Raw genomic sequence first — 15,217 nt, 5'->3', positions numbered from 1 at the left:
TTTTACCTTTGGCAATCTGGACACCGTCTTTTGTAATCTTCCAGTCTACGTTTAAGCCAACAGCTCCCCAACTGACCAGCTGGACGTCCAGACTGTTATTAGCCACTGAGAGCGGTGGACAGTGCAACTCCAGCTTGGGAGGAAGCGTCACCATCACCTCTCTGCGTGTAGACACGTGAACTACCTGAACATGAGCAACAACACTATTAGCATTTTAACAAACCTGCATGAATGCACACACAAATCCTGCATAAAAACATACTCAGTGCTAATGTGAGCCTCCAAGTGATGTGTGAGGTATGATTTCACTTTATTGTGTATCTTACTTCTTTTTGTTCGGCCCAGGCCATCACGCTGACAGTATAACGCCCCGGGAGGCCATATTTGTGAGACACTTTCGTCAAAGCAGCTCCTGTTGTATTGACCCGAGCAGAGCCGTCGCCAAAGTCCCAGGACAGTATCAGGGGCGTGACCGAGGAGGAGGTGGTGAAGGTGACGAGGTCGTGGACGCTTTGCAGTGGGAGAGGTTGCAGTGAAATTGAAAACTTTACCACAAATACATCACGAGCCAATGTCCAGCCACATTGCTGCAGAGAATGAGAAAGCACATGAGCAAGAAACCATAACGAAGTTAATCATATAATAAATTGGTAACACTTTACTTGAAGTTTTATACATAAGGTTGATATTACGCTGTCATTATCTGTCAGCATGATTAAGGTGTCATGAAGGCTGTCATTAAGTGTCGTTCGCTAAATTATGACACCTTTTGCAAAATTATGACACCTTTCACTAAATTATGACACCTTATGCCAATTTATAACGACTTTTGCTAATTTATGACGCCTTTTTTTCTAATTTATGACACCAGTTTTTAGTGGACATTAAACAGGTTATTCACCAACTATGGATAGATGGGTCACAGGCGGTTGAGTTTGAGGAATGGGCCGGTTTTGGCCCGCGGGCCACCAGTTGAATAGCCCTGGGTTAGGGTAACAAACAACACTTAGTGAAGTCTTCACGACACCTTATTCATGCTAATGACAGGTGTCATGTCATAATAATGACAGTGTAATGTCAGCCTTTACAGTATGTATAAAATTTCAAGTAAAGTGTTGCCAGTAATTTTTATAAGAAATCCATTTGTGCATTTTGGAAAAAAAAGGCTACAGATGAGATTTTAAGCAATACCCCATGTCAAGACATCATAAAAATATCAGTTCAAGAAAAACATAAACTGACCAAGCAGTTATAAACGTAAAGATCTGAGGTACCATTCATACCTGCATGACATTAGGATCTGTGCACGCGGTGGAGCACTGAGCTTCACTGATCAAGTTGGGTTGAGAATTGGTGCTGCAGAGACACTCATGCCTCTCCCCCAGACCCCCGTAGAGATGTGATGCTTCACTAAAACACACACTGTTACACTGTTCCCGGGTGAAGTTTCCAGGAATAGAAGAAGAAAAGATGACAAGCTCGCTTCGTCCGCCTCCACCACTGCTGCTGTCTTCAAGACATGCTGCGTAGTTTGGACCTGAAGTAAAGACGGAGCGTCACAACATGGCTGTTAGTTAAATCTTTTTTAATGTTTATCGCGCTTAAATTCATGCAGCTACTGGCAACACAAAGCCAGCCAAAGACTGATATTTACCTGTTGAAGTCAAGATTTAGGTCAATTATAATTATAATCATGTAATTGATAATTAATTAAAATTATGACATAATTATACTTGTAATTGGAAATACATGTTGTTGTTGCAATTGTAATTTGATTGTAATTGAGTTCAGATAACTGACCTCGTAATTGTAACTGGTATGGAAATTCTATAAAAACATTTACATTTAAATAAATGCAAACCTGGGGAACAAAGTTACAGTTCTTTGGCTTAAACATACATAATTATCAAAATATGAATATCAACTTTATTTGTCAGTTCGCTAGAGGATAATTTTACCATTTAAAAAAAATTTAAATCTACTGACAGAAAGAAAGGCTCAGACGCCCACACCAAAAATATTAATACCAATATTTCCATTGATTAGGAAGCCTAACAAGGTAACAGAGAGATGAGAATCAAATTTGATGATAGATGATATTTTACAGCTAACTTAAGACATGGGTCAAACTGACCCGTTATCATAAGAGATGCTAACAGAAAACTAACACAAGAGGAAGGTTATGTTTTGTGGGCTTATTTTTTACAGGCTCAGTATTTGTGAATAACTGAATTTAAACTTTAGAAATTGACTTGGGGGGAAAAATAATAATTGCAATTCATTTGTAATTGGAAAAAATGTTGGTTGCTGTAATCATAATTGAGTTGTAAATGAACATGGGTAATTAAAGAAGGAATTGTAATTGAAAAATGTAATTGACCCCAACATTGGTTTAAGTATTGTCTAGTTTTTCAATGCTCAGGCTTTTTAAACTTTAACCAACCAAGACCCTCAGAAAGCCCCACATGCATATTAAAAATAGGGATACTGCATGTCTTTCAGGGCACAAACCCATGAGCTTTCTCTGCCAGTAGTTTTTAACAACAACCCTAGATAATAATCATGCTGGATCGGACCCTCATTAAACTCTCCTTTTGTGTAGTGTATTATTGCTACCTACCACAGGTTAATTGGCTTATGTTAAACAGTGGCTCTTGGCGAAGCTTCGGTGGCTGGTTGCAGAGCATAGCTTGTGGACGGCGGATCTGGACCCCTTTTTTCTTAAGCTGACTGACCAATCGGAACAGCTTACAGTCACACTCAAAGGGGTTACCACTCAGATCGCTGGAGGACACAAAGAAACAGAGGGGCAGAATTTATAACCAAGAAGTAGAAATAGACAATAATATCCACCCACCGATAATATTGGTTGATATACGCCATAAAAGGACACAGGTCAGATAGTGGAACCCAAAGTTCGCAGCAAACATGGTGAGGCTGCCGGAAATTTATATTAATTTCATATTGTTGATTTAATGATTTTAATTATTTTTACTGTAGATTTATTAATTTTTTGTTTCATGCTTTCTGTTCCACTTTTTAATCATTTAAAGCAGTGATTCTCAAATCTGGGCACGTGTACCCCTATGGGTACAGGGGGTACTACTTATCAAAGTGATCAATGACATAACACTGATTCAGGAAAAGTATCTGTTCTCAATCTATTAGATCTAAGTCAGAGTTAACGGACTCCAGTCCTCGAGGGCCGGATTCCTGAGACTTTTAGATGTCTCCCTGCTCCAACACACCTGAATCAAATGAATGGCTTGTTATCATGCTTCTGCAGAGCTTGATAACAACACATTGGTTTCAACGAGGTGTGTTGGAGCAGGGACACATCTAAAAGTCTCAGGAATCCGGCGCTCAAGGACTGGAGTCTGGCACCCTTGATCTAAGTGCTACATTTGACACTGTGGACTATACAATTTTGTTACACAGATTACAAACGTGGGTTAGAAAAGTAATGTAATGGTTTAAGTCATACTTGGAGGAGCAAAGTTATTTTGTAAGCATTGGAAACTTTGAATCTGACAGATTACCAATGACCTGTGGTGTTCCTCAGGGCTCTGTTTTTGGACCCCTTCTGTTTAGCCTTTATATGCTTCCTTTAGGACACATTTTACAGAACTGTAAGGTTGATTTTCAGAGCTACGCAGATGACACAACTATATCTATCACTGAATCCAGATGACTATAGTCCCATTGAGGTGTTGTGTGACTGCTTAGAAAAAGTAAACTGCTGGATGAGTGAAAACTTCCTTCAACTAAATCATGATAAGATGGAGGTGATTGTCTTTGGTAACAAGGAAAAGAAGACTGCTATCAGCAAGTATCTTGAGTCTCGATCTTTAAAAGCTAAAGACCAAGTCAAAAACCTTGGTGTTCTGATTGACTCAGATCTTACATTCAGCAGTCAGATCAAATCTATCACAAAAACATCTTCTACCACCTAAAGAACATCTCTAGAGTGGAAGGTTTAATGGCTCAGAAAGATCAAGAGAAACTGGTCCATGCTTTTATCTCCAGCAGACTGGACTATTGTAATGGTCTTCTGACAGGAATCCCCCATAAAAGCATCAAACAGCTACAGCTGGTTCCGAACGCTGCAGCTCAGGTCTGAACCAGAACAAAGAGATCAGATCACATTACTCCAGTTTTAAAGTCTTTACACTGGCTCCCAGTCAGCCTCAGAATAGACTTTAAAGTTCTGCTGCTGGTGTATAAATCTGTGAATGGGTTTGGTCCAGAATACATCAGTGACATGTTAGTCAGGTATGAACCCAGCAGGTCTCTCAGATCTATGGACACAGGTCAGATAGTGGAGCCCAGAGTTTACAGTAAACATGGTGATGTTGCGTTTAGTTGTTATGCTGCAAAGAAGTGGAACAAACTGCCAGCAGAGCTGGAGTCAGCATCTAATGTCAACATTTTTAAATCAAAGTTAAAGGCACTTTTTTTCTCTACTACATATGAATGAGAGAGAGAGTTTTGGTCATGTTGTTATTATGTAATGTGTTTGTTGATGATTTTAAATGTTTTTACTGCTGATTTTAATGTTTTTATTGATTTTTAAGCTGTTGAATGTTTTCTGTTGCACTTTTTGATCATGTAAAGCACACTAAGTTAGCTTGTGTATGAAATGCGCTATACAAATAAATTGCCTTGCAAACAAATAAATAAAAGCATTACAAATTTGGGAATTTTAAAATATGTATTTTTGGTTAACAGTTTTGTATCACAAAATGAATCATAAAAATGATGATGATGAAAATGATAAAAATTAGAACATGAACTGAATATACAAAGGTCAGTCTTGATCCCACACCAAGAGAGATGAAAGATGACCAGAAATGATAAAAACTGTCAAAATAAATCTATTCAGCAAGCACTAAATACTGTTTTATTCCACTTATTTACAACGTTTGATTCTTTAAAATGACTGTCAACACTCTTTAATTAAAACGCTCTATAGTAGTTTTTTTCATAGTATTCTGAGCAAAATGTATCTGGACAAAGGGGTACTTAGATTCAGAAATAAGAAAATGGGGGTAATTTAGCCAAAAAGGTTTGAGAATCACTGACAAATAGATTTCGGTGCCTTGCCTAAAATGAAATATCGGTTACATCGGTATTAGTTTTTCCACTGATATTTAAAAACTGATATGTGCAGTTGTTTGAGATATATTATAAATAAATATGGCACTTTTTCCATAGTTGAAGTTGATTTAGTTTTCTCATTTTTGTCATGGACATCTATAATAATGACACTTAAAATTAGGTTGGGGGCAGAGGATCTATCTACCGTATATATCTGTAATAATATTGAAAATGAAGTTTTGGACTGTATGGGATATTGGCAAAAAAGCTAATAACTTTTCAAAATGTTAAGGATAAAATTATTTAATTAAATGCTTTTATATTCAGACTTGACATTATAATATGGAAATACAACATGCAACTCTTTGTGATGGTCCTATAGCCCTTTATTTTCTTTTGACACATATTCCTTTCACTGCATATTTTAGGAGGTGGCAAAGTAACTCCATCCATGTGAGCCAATATACACCGTAAACGTGCTCAGTGCCTTTGTGCTGTGGCATATTAAAGTACGGCTAAAGATATATTTCTTTAGAAGGAAGAACAAAAACCATACGAAAAAGAGGTGAAGGGTACGAATAAGGTTCTGACAAAAAAGACACAGTGTTTGCAGTGCCAGGTGGAATGAAGGAAGGGCAGATAATAGGAATTACAGAAGACAAGAAGACAAAAAGATGAATTCCATTATAGCACCTCTCACACCCTTCTTCAGTGTTACTACTGATTAGGGTCTTTTGTCACTCGCTTTAAGATGGATTATATATATATATATATATATTTATATAGGATTACTACTGCAACAACACATCATCAGAAGGGTAAAACTAACCTGTCTCACAACGGTTTAAACCCAGCTCACGTTCCCTATACCATTTGGGTTTTTTTCTGTAGGGAGTTAACATGTTAGAATAGAATAGAATAGAATAGAGGGGTTATAGGTTAAATGGAGTCTCCATTAAGAGTGAATGGGAGTATGAGAGGTTGTCTTTCAAGGAGATGACTGAATTAATAAGTAAATGATGATTTCCTGTGCCACCAACATCAAAAATTAACAATCTGACAAAACAAATTCGGTCTGGGTTTAGTCTTTAAGAGCATTTTTGTCAACTTTTACCTCATTAAGGCAAATGGCACATAGTTTTCAAAGTCCCAACTTTGTTTTTAGTCTTAGGCTGTGTTTAAAATCACATACTGTACTAATGTACTAGTCACACTAAGTCTGATGTCAAAATGAGTAAGCAGTCCATTCAGATTAGATAATATGTCAAGATTGAGTAAGCGAGAAATACCTGGATATATACTATATCTGGACATTTCTTAAGTATGCATGGTGGACACACTAGTCATACTCAATCACTTCATGATACATTGCGAGTGAAACGTAAAAACGTCCTGGGACCGGCTTCAAGATAAAAGTCCCTTTTTCAAAACAATTGCATTTCTTCTTGTCTTCCATTAGTTAGTTTCACCGAGTTTAATGTATCAAATGACAACATGTTGTTATTCTACTCGGTCACTTTCTCGCTAAAAATGTTTTCAGAACTTTCAAAGGTTGCGAATCAACAGAGATATTTAGCCTCAGTGTGCTTCAGGTTTTTGTTATTTAGGTTCAAAATGCATCTTGGGAAACTTCAAAGCATACTTCAGTAGGAACGGTCACCATCGGTCATCCTCCTTACATATCTATATATAGTATATAGTAGACAGTATATACTCATTGAGTTTGTAGCGTATAGTACGGTGTGATTTGGAACACAGCCTTAGTGTAGTTTGGACAGGATGGCTGTTTATTAGGGGCCTGTTGCTTAAATAATGTAGCTGATGCAAAATATGTTTTTAAAAGCTTTGACTTGTGAACATAATTGGTCATACGTTATGGCAAAAATGAGGAACAGGGCATGAACGAGGGGACACATTTGAACTATTTCAAACCTCACAGCAGTGTCCAAAGCATTTCATAGATACACACTGTCAAACAATGAACTGTGGTGACTTACATCTGGGTCAGATTGCACAGGTTGTCACATATTCTTTCCTCTATAGTGGTGATCAGGTTGTTGCTCAAATCACTAAAAGAAACAAACAAAAAGATGCTTTTAGTTTTGTAACCAAGGTATTAATGATTACCTTGCAGAAGTGAGTTCATAGAAACTTTTGTGAGTTTACAGCTTTCCTTTCACTCTGAACTCTTAGTTGTACAATATAAATAAAAGGTATAGATTCTATACAAAGTTGTCAATAATCAAATAAGGGTACAAGAACGACAACAGGTAGTAGAAAAACACTTCAGAGTTGAGTCTGCGTTAGTCTGTGAAAGCATTTTTTTGTCCACACTTGTTGCCTTCATTCTCCTCTCCATTTTCTCCGTCTCACTCCCTCCTTCCTCCATCCAGCCGGCTGCATAATGGGGCCGTTGTGTGGTGGTTTTGGAAAGAACTTATGGAAACCATCAGAGTTCTCTCTCATCACACACACACAAGCATAGAAACATGTGCTTATTTGACTGTTCAATGAGTGGAAGAAATAAGGTAATGGATGGGGGCAGGAGGAGAGCGACAGATGGAGGGAGGGAGGGCGCCTGGAGCGGTAAGCTGTAATTGAACTTAATCGAGCAGTGATTAGTGTGTGTGTTTATGTGTGTGCGGTGTACAGTATGTCGTTTCTTTCTTTTTCGTTTTTGTAAAGCTGCCTGGCTCCTGGGACTCTGCCTACTTAAATCCAGACTGAGCCCACACTTTCCCTCCACTGCTCTCATTTTGGTTTCTTTTTAAATTTCTTTCCAGCACTGTCATCTTTTCATCAGCATTACCAGGTCAATGTCTCGCCTGGACTTTCTACTCACAGAACTGACAGAGGCCCACAGCAGAAGACCCCTCTGGGGAAAACATTGATCCGGTTCCCTTGAAGATATCTTAAAGAGACACATTTATTTAGATCAATACTTCTAGTGATTGTGCAGTAGTAAATAAGTTCAACCACATGATAAGGTTTTTACTTACAGCTCCTGGAGACTAGTGAGACGATCTAACAAGTTGCTACCAAAGGAGGAGATGTGGTTTTTGGAGAGATCTCTGTGGAAACAAACATTGCACGTTTATAATGCATGTGGGGATAAACAGGTAAATATCAATAAGAAATCATTCTGATCAGTTTGCACGGCAGTGCTTACTCTGAACATAAACATCTAATCCAGTGGTTCCCAACCTTTGTTGGTTCGTGACCCCATTTTTATATCATAAAATCTATACTGAGACATCCTCCACATGTAACAGTTGCTTAGTTATTCTTCTTCACAGTTTTGCTTTGTGCCACAAAGTTCAGAACCATTGGATAAATATTTTTAGAATATTATCTGAAATGTGGCTTGGTGAACTTACAAATACTCTCCATTTAAAATGGATAAGATACACACTAGAGCTGGGCAATATATCGAGATTCAAGATATATCGAGTTTTCTATTTCGGTGGTTTAAAAAATATATAATATTGCCTATATCAATATATATACAGTATATATATGCTGTTTGTTAATAAACGTCCCGGTCCCATTCCAAATCCAATTTATTTATAAAGCACGTTTAAACACAACCAAGGTTTGACCAAAGTGCTGTACAATAAAAACATAAAATATATACAAGAAAAACATTGAACATTAAAAGACAAAATCTGTTAAAAATCACATTGACTCACACGGCAGCAAACAAATGTGTTTTTAAAAGAGATTTAAAAATAGGAACAGAAGAGGCCTCTCTTATATTTAAAGGTAGCTCGTTCTATAGCCTTGGAGCTGCCACAGAGAAGGCCTGATCCCCTCTGGACTTCCTTTTTGTCCTCGGCACGGCCAAGAGTAGCTTGTCGGCTGAGCGTAGAGCCCGAGACGAAGTGTATGGCTGAAGAAGTTCAGACAGGTATGGACTGAGGCCATTTAGACATTTCTAAGTCAATAAAATATTTTTAAAATCAACCCTTTGGCGTACAGGGAGCCAGTGAAGGGAGGAGAGATGAGGTGTTACTGTATATGTTTCTTTTACCAGTTAAAAAATGGGCAGCAGTGTTTTGTACCAGCTGGAGGCGAGCGAGGGTGGCCTGGCTGAGCCCAACATAGAGAGAGTTACAATGGTCCAGTCGTGTTGTGATAAAAGCATGGATAACAGTCTCCAGTTCTTTTTTTTTTTTTACCTAAAACAGGTTTAAGTTTAGCGATACGCCACAGATGGAAGAAGCTCTTTTTTTAAAAGAGCTTATTGCTTATTAAAGGTAAGTCCGGAGTCGACAATGACTCCGAGATTGGTCACAGACTCCTTTAAATATTTGTCCATAGAGTTCAGACTAAACAAGACTTTTGAGTTGCTGGGACCAAACAGAACAGCTTCAGTTTTGGATCATTAAAACTAAAAAAATCCATGCCTTAAACTCATTTAAACAGTTCAAAAGGTGGAGGACAGAGCAGGAATTATTGGGTATCAGGGGCTTCATACACATACCCAAAGTGTTTTTTTTCATTGATTCCTTCAATTGTTAGTTAGAAGGTGATTTGCTCCTTTCATACAGCAGAGCGAGCCCAAACACCTCGCTCCAATTTGATGACGCGTTCCCACTTTGATGACGAATTTGATGCGGCACTGAGCTGGACAAGCCACGCCTCCAGGAAGCTCTCTGCCTTTTAAAGTTTATACATGAGATGTTTACTGTATGCAAGGAAACCATGGGAAGATTTATTACCAAAAATAAACGTGGGGGTGAAAGTAACTAGTTACTTCTACTTTGAGTACTATTTAATTGAGCTACTTTTTACTTGTACTTGAGTATTTTATGTATGACTTACTTGTACTTATACTTGAGTACAATTTCAATCAAGTAACAGTAGTTCTACTTCAGTAGGATATAACAGTACTCTTTACACCTCTGCTTATTCTATCTTATCTTAAAGCCAATACCATCAACTCACATATATAGAGTATATTGTCAAGGCTTGACAAGAAAGTTGTCTGCTCCAGGTTTGGAATATTAACTGTAAAAGGCAATGGGAAAAAGGCAATTAAGAAGCGATGAACACCAGTGAATGAAAATGGAACTAATATAGAGGTTCTCATTATAACCTCCATCGCTGCACAATGAATGCAGACCTCTTATTGGATCTCAGCTTCTTGAATCCATACTAATTGGACTTCTGCGCCTGTGTGAGCAATATAAATTAGAGTTTTGCTCTGTTTGCTATTGCAGGTGTGTTCCTAAAAATTAGGAGTGCATGGTGTAGAGATTTTATAGTGCAGTGCTAATTCTGGTAATGCCGCCATTTCTGCTCACTTCCTCAATCCAGAGTAGATTGAGTCAATAAGAGCTGAACAGGAAAAAATGTCACATACCCTGCGCCAAGCAGTATCAAAACAAACATGGCGGCTGACCCGGAGAAGACGTTCGAAACTGCACTCTGCTTTGTTTTAAAAGACCTGGATATATTGTTGAAACCACAACAAGAAGAGGCTTTAAAACTGTAAGTCTGTATCATACAACATGCTGTTTTTGTCTGCTGGCTCCGTTTAGGGAAACAGAACTACGCTTGTCACGCTGTTGTCGTTAGGTCTCAAATAAGGGTATGTATCTATCTATCTATCTATCTATCTATCTATCTATCTATCTATCTATCTTTCTATCTATCTACTGTATATATCTATCTATCTATCTATCTATTGTATCTATCTATCTATCTATCTATCTATCTAGCTATCTATCTATTGTATCTATCTATCTATCTATCTATCTATCTATCTATCTATCTATCTATCTACTGTATCTATCTATCTATTGTATCTATCTATCTATCTATCTATCTATCTATTGTATCTATCTATCTAGCTATCTATCTATTGTATCTATCTATCTATCTATCTATCTATCTATCTATCTATCTATCTATCTATCTATCTATCTACTGTATCTATCTATCTATTGTATCTATCTATCTATCTATTGTATCTATCTATTGTATCTATCTATCCACCTATCTATCTATCTATTGTATCTATCTATCTATCTATCTATCTATGTATGTATCTATCCACCTATCTATCTATCTATCTATCTATCTATCTATCTATCTATCTATCTATCTATCTACAGTATATCGGGCTGACATCCGATATCTTAATTGGATTGGGACACCCTTAGTATTTGCACTATTTACTATAATGATGTTTCTAAATATCAGTTTTCATAACTGAAAACAATAGAAAAATGGTGGATCAGGAAAAAAAAACAAATTGGCAGAGACTCAAAAATCTAAACATTAGTTCTGGAGCCAAAAATGGTGATCAGAAAATCTCTAACATTGACATTCATTAAAACAGTGTGAAGAGCCTCCCCTGCATCCAGAAGTAATACACAAAATCTTCTGGAGGGTCATACTGGAGATGTTAATTTTAAAATCAAACAGGATTAAAATGTTAGTTTACCACCACTGGAGCAAAAAAAGAGGATCCTTTAATTTTTCTACTGCTTTATCATTTATCTACTGCTTTACCGTGCGTTCCCACTGGGAATGCATGGTAAATGTCAGGTGTTCACATTTATAGAGATATAGAGCAATTGATAAGCTCCTTCACACTGAAGTGATTGCTTATTCCATTTCTTTCATTTCTGATTTTCTAAGAAAAGTAGAAAAAAACTTTTTCCTCATTCTTAAACGGTGAAAATTAGAAATCCTTGACTAAAATCAGATGTTCAAGTTCTAAATGAAAAAAGAAAATAATAATCAGATCATTGAGATGAAATTTACATTTGCAATAAACTTTTACTTATATTCTTCAGGTGTCTTTTGGGTATTCTTTTCTTTGTTCTTGCACTTTATCTGAGCTGTCTTGTCACACTAAATTTACCCACTGTGGGATCAATAAAGTTATTCTACTCTAACCCCTAAGCTTTCCCTTTTTTCTCTCTCATTGAACAAGGTTTTTGTCAATTAAATACTTAAAAAAACATTTCAAACAATAAACACATGCCATGTGTGCCGATGTATATCGTCAGCTTTACATGTGTGATGCGTTCATGAGTGAAGATGTTCAAGCAGTTGTTTGTTAGTTGTAAACCTCACGGGTAGCGCATCGTTAATCTGTTTGATGGATGTTTGTTACCTGAGATGGCCTAGTTCAGGGACTGCTCTGCTGTAAATAGGCTTATACTCACCCAACCTGTGGAAAATAGGTACTACAGGTTGGCCGGGTCGGCAATATTTAATATTTGTATATACAGTATAACTATGAAGTCTCAAAAAAAAAAAAAAATCACAGATGGCATGACAGCTAAGAACATGTTTCTTAACAGTCAAAAATATGTTTTAGGTAGACATATGTAAAAGTTGAAAATTCCACATAATGCACCTTTAATAAAGTAGCCATGCATAAATCAACAAATGTACAAATTCAACCAAGCACTTTAGTGAAAGTATCCAGATGTTCTGACATTTACCTTAGTAACTTTAGGTTAATATTTCATAAATATTATCAAATAGAACCTTAGATTACTCTCGTAACCCCGGTTCTATGAGTAATATGAGTGAGATGTCTCACTATAAGATGTGACCTTTACTGAGATATTTTGAGAAATATTATGAAATAAAACCCTATGCTTCTTTCTCACACGAGAAATGGAGTGAATATATTGCAGGTGAGAGCTTCTAAGATGTTTAGAGGCTTGAATCTTGTCTGAGCCGCTGGACTGATTCTCTGCTGTGAGAGCGATGAAATGAAATAAAGAAAATCTGGAGAGGAGAAGCCGCCAGAAAAGGAGGAACTGGAGGTTACGAGAGGGCAAAAAACCCAATGGGAGGCAGAGACCGCTGCTTAGCCGAAGAGCAATAAACTGCTGCGCTGATTCATAATTCTACTCTCTCTCACAAAGAAAATTGTTAACAGAATCACAAACGAGACACATCGAACGAGTGCAATGCAGAGCGACAACTGCACTTTTCTTTGCCTTCTCTCACATGTTTTAAGCATGTGTGTGTATGCAAACGTGCGTGTGTGTGCGCGCACGCTTGTGTGTGTGTGTAACACGCCCATTCCCAAAAGGAAACATCTGTACATTCCAGACAAGCTGTGTAAGAAAGATGGAGACCAGGAAAGAAAGAGCGAGAGCTAGTTTCTGCTCTGCTAAACTCATCAAAGGATGAAACAAGGCAGCAGGATAATACTCGATCAGTTCACTGATAATACACACACCAAAGCAACACCTCGCCTTACCTCTAGGCTGCAGAGAACATTCATAATTTTAAGAACAGGCTCAAGACCCACCCTTTTAAAGTAGCTTTAGCAAATTATTTATTCATTTTAGGATTCTTATATTTCATGTTTTTATTGTCATCTTGATGTTTTTATAGTTTTAGGATTGTAATAATTTATGTTGTTTTTATAGTTTTAGGATTATGTTTTATGTTACTTTTATAGTTTTAGGACTACTATCTTTTATATTGTTTTTACAGTTTCAGGATTGCGTTATTTTATGTTGTTCTTATAGTCTTAGGATTGTTCTTTTATGTTGTGTTTATAGTTTCATGTTTTAAAATGACTATCCCAGTGTTTCCTCGGAGGGATCCTCTGCACTGGGTGCTGTGATGGGCCGTGGCTGCAGTGGCGCTGTCTCGTGGCCCTCAGTGATGGTGAATAGCTTTTGCTGTTTTTGCTAGACTGTGGGCTCTGACTCAGCACCCTGTGCCCACGGTCTGTGTCCTGCTCCTGGTGCAGACGGCTCCTTGTGATGTCTCCTTACCTAGATCCTCTGTACCCAGTCGTGTGCCATTGTCCTTATTCTGTCCGTATTTTAACTTGTGCATCTTCTGCATCTATTTGTATGAAAAGCGCTTTTTATAAATAAAAATGGATTGATTGATTATGTAATGCTTCTTAGATAAATGCAATGACACATAACAGATTGAAACCAGACAGTGTGTATCAGAATCTGTATTTCTCATCGCATTTTACAGAGCAACAGAGCAATGAAATTTCATTTCAGGTTCATCCCGTCCCAGAAAACACAAAAATCACATTTAACATATAAAACATGGGAGGACAGGAGCAGGAAAATTCCGATGCTCTGTAAAATGTGCAATGATAAATAAAGATTCTGATAACAAATTGAAACCAGACAGTGTGTATGTGTGTTTCTACTTTCGACATTGACCATATACTGTGACCTTCACTCTGTGCATTAGTAACAGACTCCTGTTCTCTCAGCTACCTCTCATCACACATGGTTTCCCTTACACACAACTATACATGTCTTCACACACGCACATACGCACGCATGCACACACACACACACTTGGGGTAAAAGCCAATACTGAAGCCCATGCACACATGTGGTTCTATTTTACTGATGGTGTGGCCAATGATCTAACAAATCCTTATAAGGCTTGTCTGGTGCCACTTCTTCTGGCTGGAGGATGAGAACACGGCACACAAACACACTCACACTCATGAAGTCCTCATTGACTGAGCTCCACTGAACACTAAAGGAAAAGACTCAGGAGAAAGCAGGCATTCAATCTGGAGACAATATAGACACAGGACAGGATAATGGATCCTGATGCGAGGAAGAGAAAAGGAAGACATTAAAAAGCCTTTAACAGAAGCTCAACATGGGCTGGACTTTTTCCTTTACTTTATCTTTCCAAAAATGGAGCATCAGAGTTCTGAGTTGGATCATCATGTAAAGTGTGGCGAATCCGATTGAAGGCCTGATAGCATTCGTTGCACTGCAAAGGCTAAGTGGTCCAAGGCTTTGCCAACGAAGGCCAACGCTCTACTAACCCACTAAACACAGACTCTTCTGCGGTCGCTTTCATTCCCTTGGCCTCCATGCTCTGACTCTGCCGCAGCCCCCTTTGCTTAACCGCTTACTTCTTCTAAAGTCCCTTCCCATTGTGGTGATGGGACACATGCTAAAAAAAACAAAAACAAAACTCACATACTGAGACCCAAAACTAAGACTATAAAATAATTGGAAAGCATGGGACAGCTTGAGATCTGTGGACAAAAACCTGCAATTATCAGCACCAAAATGTTGACACTTCTGTACAGTGAAGGATGGATTAGGTCGGTAAAGCAACAGGTCAAACAGGGTCTCAA

At 37.8% G+C, this 15,217-nt stretch overlaps 1 protein-coding gene across 2 annotated transcripts in view; it reads right to left on the bottom strand.

Moving 5' to 3' along the window:
• The window catches only part of pkd1a (polycystic kidney disease 1a), a 128,381-nt gene that overhangs the window by 90,460 nt on the left and 22,704 nt on the right, over positions 1-15,217 (bottom strand). For both annotated transcript variants that reach the window (XM_028444780.1, XM_028444789.1), the window contains exons 2-8: positions 8,097-8,168; positions 7,940-8,008; positions 7,095-7,166; positions 2,621-2,784; positions 1,284-1,537; positions 327-587; positions 7-184 (exon numbers count right to left, since the gene is read on the bottom strand). In XM_028444780.1, the coding sequence (XP_028300581.1) occupies positions 7-184; positions 327-587; positions 1,284-1,537; positions 2,621-2,784; positions 7,095-7,166; positions 7,940-8,008; positions 8,097-8,168 (1,070 nt within the window). The remainder of the gene's footprint in view (positions 1-6; positions 185-326; positions 588-1,283; positions 1,538-2,620; positions 2,785-7,094; positions 7,167-7,939; positions 8,009-8,096; positions 8,169-15,217) is intronic.

This window comes from Gouania willdenowi, chromosome 1 (genome assembly GCF_900634775.1).
Source record: "Gouania willdenowi chromosome 1, fGouWil2.1, whole genome shotgun sequence".
NCBI lineage: Eukaryota > Metazoa > Chordata > Actinopteri > Blenniiformes > Gobiesocidae > Gouania > Gouania willdenowi.
The sequence above is the reverse complement of the archived record's forward strand: the minus strand, read 5'-3'. Positions and strand labels throughout refer to the sequence as shown.